This window comes from Phalangium opilio, unplaced genomic scaffold (assembly GCF_054372755.1).
Source record: "Phalangium opilio isolate 3A_F unplaced genomic scaffold, DU_Popi_V2 ptg000209l_1, whole genome shotgun sequence".
Taxonomy (NCBI): domain Eukaryota; kingdom Metazoa; phylum Arthropoda; class Arachnida; order Opiliones; family Phalangiidae; genus Phalangium; species Phalangium opilio.
Genome location: NW_028324217.1, coordinates 921,183 through 930,576, shown reverse-complemented (window position 1 = coordinate 930,576; position 9,394 = coordinate 921,183). Strand labels below are relative to the sequence as shown.

Genomic DNA, 9,394 nt, shown 5'->3' with positions numbered 1-9,394 from the left:
TGATGAAGTCGTCAATCCCGCTAATCCTATTGGCTGCCGTTATCACCATAACCCAAGCCATCCCATCCAAAAACCTAACCGGGTCGTACACGAGTCCGCAAAGACCCTCCGCGAGTACCAACTCCCAATCCAGGACAAGAGCATCTCCATTACAATTAACAGTCTCGGGTTCATCTGACAAAAGCGTCCCCAATTCTTTCAAAGTCACCGATGGAGACAATACGAAACCCGTTTTGGAAATGAGCGGGGAAACCAATTCAAGTACGCCAATGGATCCGGCCGTCATGAAAGTACTTAGCAGGGTTTTAGAGACGTTGGAGTCGATAAGGGACGCCCGGACTAGAGAATTAAACCAAGCTAGTAGGGAATTGGATACGTTGGCTTCGACGCAAAAGGAGTCGTCGAGCGGACCTTTTGGAGTCAGTACCGATCAATTCGACAACAAAAAGAAGCCGATTATAAAGAAGACGTACGGATATAAGGTCACCGTTTACGCCACCCCTCTAAATGGTACGTTCTTTCCGGGGTCATCTTAGGGCAATTAATTATTAAATTGGTTAATGGTCATTGTAGGAAGTAAAGACGATGCGACGAGAGAAGATCTGGAACCAGCTGGGTCTCATAACCACGGGGTTATACAGTAAGAAGTATAACTGAAATTGTAATTGGGTTTTAAGACTAACTAAATATATTCCAGCGCCTATGGAAACCCTCAAGTGGCTCCTTACCAAGGTGGAGGTCGGGTTGGAGCGGCTTCTAGAGGGGGCGGGATTCAAAAGGCTTCCGGTGGAGGTCACCACCAAGAACGGAAGGAACTGGAAGATAAAGGGTACTCCAGGGGTGAAAAGAACAAAGACGAAAACGTCAACCACGAAGAAAAGGACAGGTACTATCACAACACAGGTGGACACGTAAGAGAAGCCCAGGACATTGGGCACAATCGCGGAGAATTCGGACACGATCGTGGAGCGGCCAATGAGAAGGGATTGAAGGAGAAAACTCAGATCGAATACTTCGAGAGAGGTTAGTTAAACTACTTCCGGAATTGGTTATCAACTTCTACAAGTTATTATCAATATCAACAGAACGGGGACAAGAAGAGGAAGAAGTGAAAGACGCCGGTAAAGCCAGCGAAGGTCACCACGGACAAAGTGGTCAACACGGAGCCGGAGGTCAATTAGGAACTGGTGGTCAATATTACGGACAGAAACCGCATTACGGTCATCATGGTGGTGGACAACACTACGTTCAAACGCCTTACGTCACCGGACATCACGTTCACGGACAAAATTCCGGAGGTGGAGGTCAAAGGGCAAACGCCCATGACCTTCATAAGAGACGCAAAAACGAGGGGTTGAAAGAAAGAGGGTTCAAGATAACGGTCGAGAGGGAAGTCTATCTTAGAGGTAAACCTAAAAACATTTCTATGAAGTATGTTTATAATAAAAATGATTATTACTCCGTTGCAAGATGGCTTCCACGATAAGGGATTCGGACGCCATGACCAAGCTCATCATAAGGAATTAGCCGAGAAGGGTCATCATAAAATTAACCAAGGGGACACTCACAAACACCTAACTAAAGAGGTCAAAGAACACGAGGGTTTTGATAAAGGTTACGGGGTCAGACAACACGAATCCTTAGCGGCCGAAAAAGGAGCGACACATTTGAATGAACAACACGGAGCTGGACATATAGGTTCTGACCATTCACCTCCACTTTAACCATTGTTAATTATTTTAAATAAAACTTGAGTATAATTAAACAAATTAACGCAGGTCATTCGGCGCTACCACCTCGAGGTGGGGTCACCTACGTTTCGGGGGAAGTTGACCAACACTACAGTCCATCTAACGACGCGGAACTAGCCGCTTCCGTTGTCAAAAACGACACCGTATCAGTACGTGAACCAAATAGCCTAAAGGAGGAATACAATAGGGCTAAAGTTGTACCGACTATAGCGGAAAATGAAGTAATTAAGTTAAATGTTACTTGAACTAATTATGGAAAAAATATATACATAAACTTTGATATGTTTAGGAACAGATTAAGAAACTACAAAGATCTCGTAGACCCGGAAGTCCCGGTGTCCGTCCACCTCAACGACCCAGGCGACCTCAAGTACCGCCACCCCAAGCTGAAGCGCCTGAAGAAGATGAGGAATCGGAACCAGAGGACGTGCCAGCACCACCAACCCGACCAAGGAGACCACCCCCACCCAAGGACGATTCCGGTGAAGATATAAGAGAGAAGCCTAGACAGTACTTGCCTAAAGTTAGTTTAAGGGCACCAAGGGTTAGAGGTCAACCTCCTCCACCGAGAAACGAAAGCAGGGACACACCTTACGGGAACAGTTTCTTGGATTCCATAACGCCACCCACAGGAGAAGATAGGTTCGCGTTTAATGTACCACCCAAGAAAGATGGATCCCAATCAAGTAAGTTATTGCGGTTAGGGATACGATTACCACCAATTGACCTTTTTCAAAAAGGGGCGGGGCTTAGTATAGTCTGCTTCATTTAGGGTTAAATCCACGACTTCAACCTCTAAACCGCATAAATGAATTTATTTTAATATTTCAGCTCAAGTACGATTCCCAAGTAACCAAGATCAACCCCCAACACTACAATTACAACAAAACTCCCGCGGTAACGGACAAGTAGCCGTTCAACCATTACCGGTAATTAACCTCTATATCCCCAATAATGGTAACCAAGCTCAAGACCATCGCCAAACCCATTACGACTTGCACGCCTACCCACAAAGCAACGAAGTCCCTAGACCAAACCCGGACCTAGACCTCATCAGACGTCACAGAGTTTATGTCCCCAAGGAATTAAGTACTTATCAAAAATTAGGCTTTTCTCAACCAGTTTCTGACGAAGGCCAAGTGCCCGTTAACAACATCAGCCCTGGCGTGTGGTACGCCCCCACGGTTATTGACCACAAGAAATAATTCGAAATTGAAATTAATTTAAGAACCATAGTGGCCAAAAATAAACTGAAATTAATGTCTTTTTAAATACCAAAAAGTATACCCAATAAAATTATTGACATAGCAATCTTGAAAGACACCGATTTGGCGATTTTCCATTGAGGCCATCGTGTCATTTATAGGTTAATTATAACTCTAATTAAATTATTTTGTATAAAATAAAGTTAATCGAACTTTTGACAGAAGTTCAATTGATATGTTATAAATTGTTCCCCCCAAATTAGGCTAAAGTGTTGATTATTTTTAATAAAAAAATAAAGTATGTTTTACGTTTTAAAAGTGTGTGTATTTGGTCTAAAATATTATTTTTTTTCATTATTTAGGCTTATTTTTCAAAATAAAATAAGTTTTATGTTTTAATTATGTGTTTCGTCTAAAATATTTTCTTTTATTATTTAGGCCTATTTGTGTTGATTATTTTTCAAAATAAAATAAGTTTTGTTTTAATTATGTGTTTGGTATAAAATTATAGTTTTTATTTCAATACAAGTTGGGAAAACCAAAATATTACCTCTCCGAGTCAAGAGAAGGACTACCTACAAACTTATTTACCCAGTTATGGAAATGTTTCTTTTTTTTATGAACAAATACTGAAGTTAAAATTTATGAAATATTAAAGCAGTATACAAAGCATAGCAAATATACTGTAAATCAGACGACATTTTACATCCAATAAGGATATACTTGTACACATTAAAATCATCCGATGGGGGAAAAACCGGAAATGAAGAGATAAAACTTTGGAGGGATATTACCTTTACGTATTTGTAAAGGCCCAATTTGCTACTCCTCAACTGTATACCCTCTATGTTCAAAGCCATATTCACAACAGGGTTGCCATGTAAACACTATCCTCTCCTTTCACCTCAACAATTTTCTTAGTTTGTCAACATGACGATTAAAGTTACATAACACCAAAGCTAATTTGTGGCTACACACACTGAAGGTAAATGCGCACCATAAAAAGCATGAACACACGAAGCTATAATCCGATTACGATCAGACCTTTCACTGATCTGGGCTGCGTTCAGCAGAGCTCACCAAAAAAGACAGCGGATTTTGGAAAACGTTTTCTGGTGAGATCTGTCGTCATAGCTTTTCTCCGGTCATCGGTCTTTTAAAAATGAAGCTAGCGCAATAAAGCGTGCAAGGTACAAAGGCTTAACAAAAATTGTATGATAACATATTTATGGAGATAGATAAGAACAACTTTTATAATTAAACATAGAAACTAACATGTCTCTTAAACTTCTCGCCGCTCTCGCGTGATCAACTTGTTTCACGCCAATTAAATAGCTATAGTCCCATCAGAATCAGCAAGAGCTATTTGTATTAATTCCTCCATGCTTTTTCGCCAAGCTGAGAACTACGCGTTTTACGTCACGTTATCCAAAAACCCGACTATTTTCCTTGAAGACCGCGCTGGCTCACTGAGCACCGTGACGTCAAAATTCAATAACAAAATCCCGTTCTGGATGACACTGCTAACAGCGCCTGACAGCGCTGAGCTCTGCTGAACGCGGCCCAGATTTCCACCATGATTATAAAGTCTAAGCCTAATTATTTAAAAGTGTATTTAACTTTCGGCTCACTCTGAACCGTTAATGTCTCTGTATTACAGAAACGAAAACCAAACTCAAGCGTTTACTTTTTGGTTCACTAGGCCTAATGACAAATAAAAGTTCATTTGCCCAATATAGTTGCGTTCTTCTTGAAATCACTTTAGAAAGAATTATGCTATAAACAGATGTAGTATAGCTTAAGTAATATATAAACATCGATTTCAAATAATAATAATAAAAAATATTCTTGGGATATCAGAATGAAACAGAGCTTTATAGCTACAAAACCACTAAAGGCATCGAAATTACGAAAAATATTTCCATATATTAATAATATATTATGAGAAAACCAAATATTAAGGTTTTGTAGGATTTCTTTCCACAAAACAAAGCGAACTGCTAACGCGGTGCACTAACGGACGGACACACACAGACTAAAACATAGGCTGCTTTTTAACTCTTTCCGTTTTAATTTTGAGTTGAGAAACTAGATTATCTTAAATATTAAAATAAATATAATTAATATTAAATATTTTCTTCGTTAGTTGTTCGCCTTATAGAGCGTTACATCGCGTTGATAAAGAACAATTAGACATTCTTGAGAGACTTGACTAATTTTGGCGTTTGAAATGAAGCATACGCCGGTTGCATTACCTTACTCAAATAGGTAGTATATAAGGGTGTCGAACTACAGCTAAAAGCAAGAACAACCGCAATTGCGAAAACCTTTGGTGGACAACCCACCCTAGGGAGGCTAGACGTTTCTCGTAACCCTAGCTGATCGCCGCGAATGTCTTAAACCAAACGATGACTATGGAGTTAGAAGCCAATAAGACAGATTGGTGTCTATGTGGAATAGACGGAAGACCAGTAGATGGTGGTGTTTAGAAGCCAGTATGTACAGACTGGTGTCCAAGTGGGATGGACGAAGACCAGAAGATGGTGGTGATTAGAAGCCAGTATGTACAGACTGGTGTCCATGTGGGATGGACGAAGACCAAAAGATAGTGGAGATTAGAAGCCAGTATGTACAGACTGGTGTCCAAGTGGAATGGACGAAGACCCGAAGATGGTGGTGATTAGAAGCCAATGAATACAGACTGGTGTCCATGTGGGATGGACGAAGACCAAAAGATGGTGGTGATTAGCAGCCAGTAAGTACAGACTGGTGTCCGTGTGGGATGGACAAAGACGAGAAGATGGTGGTGTGAGAACTCAAGTAAAGGAGCCATTTCCGTGACTGTGAAAGCAGTTCGGAAATGGCGAACACGTTTGCTCCGATTTGGAAACTGCGAACGCGGTCACGTGGGTGTAACAACAGACAAACACACAGACAGACACACACACATGTCGAAATTAGAACCTCTCCGTGACATACGTCACTCGGAGAGGTAAAAAGTGGTTTTTTTTTACAAGTTAGTCTGAAAAAAATTGGTAAAATTACTTAATATGATTTTTATTTTAATTTACCTAATATTTTTTAGAAAAAACAACTTACCTTTGGAAACGGGTTCGTAAGCGACCGATACCTTGTATCCTCTTATATTTTTGGTTCTATTCATGGCCGGATGTTGACCGGTTAATAGCCTTTCTTCGAAAGTTGGACCCAAATATCTTCGTTCTTGACCACGTCGCGGGTTAGCCGGTCGCAAATCTTCCAATATTTTTGTAATGGTTCGACCAGAGGCGTCAAATTCGGACGCACCTCTGTTAGTAATTGATGAAAGTCATTATCTAAGCAATCATTCCGAATTTTAGACCTATTTTCAAAATACCTGACTCGTTCCTAAATTTTAGACCTATTTTAATGAAACTGATTTTTCCCAAAGTTTTACACCTATTTTCAAATAAACTTGATTTCTCCCGAAGTTTTAGACATATTTTCAAAATACCCGAATTCTTCCCGTAGTTTTAGAGACATATTTTCAAATCCCTGACTTTTATCACAAACCAAATACCTTCCCTCCACTTAATAGCGCTTTTAGACCTATTTTCAAATCCCTGATATCAACCCCTATTACTTAATATTTAAGCTGATTTAAAACCGAACTCAAACCTGATATCATCCAACGTATGTAAAACTTCATCCAGCGCTCTATAAACTGCTGGTCCCGGATTAATAGTCTTTGGTTCTTCATTTGATTTTTCAGTAGAATTTGCGCTAGATTTCTCTTCTAAATCCTTAAGTGGTAAACTAACCCTCATTGCTGAAGCAAGTGTAAATGCGCAAACTACAATCTAAACAAACACAATTCAACTATGTTCTGTTAATAAATTTAATTTCAAATTTAGTTAAAACAATTAATAACTTACCGTTAAGAAGCTTGTATGTAACATATTGCACGATGTAAAGTTGTTCATTGAATAGCGTGAAAGTTTTCCAACGGTTTCAAACCGCGATTAAAATAAAGATCCGGAAAAACATAAACTAACGTGACGTCATATTTATACAATGACGGCATGTATAGTATCCGAAATAGGTTATGCCCTGTCGCAATATTATACGCTTTGAGAGCCTTGGATCGTTGAAGTAAATTAGGGGGTTTTAACCGTTAATTACAAGGAAATCCAAGTTACTCATAGACTACGACGGCGTTCGTTTCTGGATCGAGAAGTTTATATTGAAAGACAAAACTAGCTTAAATTCCTCAAGCGGAAAATTGAAATGTTCTGGCCTTTGATATGAATGTACAGTTTTCAAAATGGCGTCAAGGAAGCCAATATTTAGGCTTAGAAATGTATAGTTTACTTTTCAGTTGCCAAATTATGTGTATACAGAAAAATCAGCGATTCGTAGTGGAATTTTTATTCAACTACAAATTAAAACTTCGGCCTACTTAAATATAAGATATGTATTGAAATTTCAATTAAATAAAGTAATTCATTGGATATAATGACCCTTGACCCCTGGTTGTAGAGACGCAAGAATAATTCGAACTTACTGGGGTACAATAACTAATAATCTTATGATAAAATAAAACAAGAACCCGAAAGTAATTCAAGCATGTATCCCAAACTTTAAAAAAAAATTTAGATACAATCTTAACATATCTCTACAATCGAAATTACTATACTCTATTACATGTAATCAATCCTAAATTAACCAGACCATATTAAAGAAATGGTTCGTGGTTAAAAATAGTTTAATAGTTAAAAATCTAACCCTGAAAACCATAACCATCCGCGTCCTATCGATGGATACGCACTAAGATAAACAACCGGTGCTGATCTTGAAAAATATAGAAAACGTATCTTCAAAATCACTCGATGGTAATCGTGAAATGGGAGAGGATAAATACCCCGGATGAGTTCCGAAAATCTTACAGAATTAGTCCGTAAACGGTTGGAGATGGTCACGTTAAACATTCGTGCGACGAGGGTTTTAGCCACGGTGTCTTTGCTGCTGGTAGCAACGACTGGACAAAAGTCATATTGGTCCAACTATAGAGACAACGACGAGGGACCACCCAATGGCGACTCCGATAATGAACCTCCTAATGGCTGGACAATGGCCCAACGTCCAATGGCTTCCCAACAAAGTAGAGAAGCCGAGTCGTCACAAGGTACCATCTTACTTCTGTAGTTCAAAGGAAAATATTTCATTTTGAAAATTTCAGAAGATGAACCCCAACAACAAACTTGGACTCAAGGTCCAGGCGACGGCGATTCGGAAATGACCACCCCTGAAAATGGCTGGTCCAACGATGATGGTAGTACTCAAGAACGTTACGTTCAAGTTCAACAAGGTCAGGATGGACAACAGGAAGAAGAGAAAGTATGGGTCAATCAAGGCCGTGGTCAACAAACCCAAGATGAAGGCGAGAAAGTTTGGGTGCGAAGCCGACCGAGCGGTCAAGACGACGAGGAAAAAGTATGGGTTAATTCCAGAGGTCAAGCATCGCCTCAACAAGAAGGAAGAGATCAAGAAGAAAGAGTTTGGGTCAGATCTCGTGGTCAAGGTAACCAGGACGAAGAGAAGGTTTGGGTAAATAGACCCAGTAGGGTTCAACATCAGCAACAAGTACCGGATGAGGACGAGAGAGTTTGGGTTGGTAATAAACCCACTTCCGGTAGGGGTCAACAGGTACAGGAAGAAAAAGTATGGGTCAGAAGTCAACCACCGCAGGAAGACGGTCCAAATTACGAGCAGGAACGGTATTACGTTCAACAGCAAGATGGTACAATTCTGCTTCTATTACTTTAAAGGAGTATATTTAAATTATTTACTCGTGGTTATTATGTAGATTCGAGTGGACCGGGCCCTCGTGAAAAACAACAGAAAGAAGAAACCCCGGTCTATAACGACGGTCCCAATACCGAAAGACACAGGTACATAGTCACTCAGCAACCCCAATCGCAACAAGAAGAAGAACCCGAACGTCCTGGTGTTAGTTACGTCACCAGAAACCAATGGAATGTCGCTCAACAGTAAGTTTAATAACAATCGTACTAGCATTTCACGAATGAACCATATGCATTCACTTTACAGGCAACAATCTCAACCCGAAGAAGAAATTCCAGTAAAATTGCAACAGCAGCGAGCTAAAGAGCAAATCTACGCCCATACGCAACAAAGACCGACGTCTAAACAAATACAGAAATGGCAACAACAGCAGCAAAGACTCCAGCAACAAGTTGAAGATGGTAATACCGAATCAACGAGTCAGCAAGGCGCCCCACCCAGTTTTGTTTACAAAACTAAATCAAAAGGGGAAAGTTCCGCGTCATGGAGGCAACTCAGGCAACCAAAGACTCAACAAAATAGCGACAGTAATGACGCAAACCCCAACAACTGGCCAAGAGCCAGACAAATGGATACGTACACCGCGACGGAGGA

At 40.2% G+C, this 9,394-nt stretch overlaps 2 protein-coding genes across 2 annotated transcripts; both read left to right on the top strand.

The window, feature by feature from the left end:
• On the top strand, positions 1-3,213 carry LOC149618168 (uncharacterized). Its single transcript, XM_089854417.1, has 8 exons — positions 1-510; positions 574-640; positions 698-1,023; positions 1,086-1,406; positions 1,471-1,698; positions 1,779-1,972; positions 2,041-2,437; positions 2,583-3,213. Exons 1-8 carry the CDS (start codon positions 3-5, stop codon positions 2,954-2,956), a joined length of 2,415 nt encoding a protein of 804 aa, XP_089710543.1. The 5' UTR covers positions 1-2; the 3' UTR covers positions 2,957-3,213.
• A 4,843-nt stretch (positions 3,214-8,056) lies between these two features.
• Positions 8,057-8,983, top strand: LOC149618167 (uncharacterized). Its single transcript, XM_089855280.1, has 2 exons — positions 8,057-8,120; positions 8,175-8,983. The coding sequence occupies exons 1-2, from the start codon at positions 8,066-8,068 to the stop codon at positions 8,759-8,761; spliced, it is 642 nt and encodes a 213-aa protein (XP_089711406.1). The 5' UTR covers positions 8,057-8,065; the 3' UTR covers positions 8,762-8,983.
• Positions 8,984-9,394: the final 411 nt, after the last annotated feature.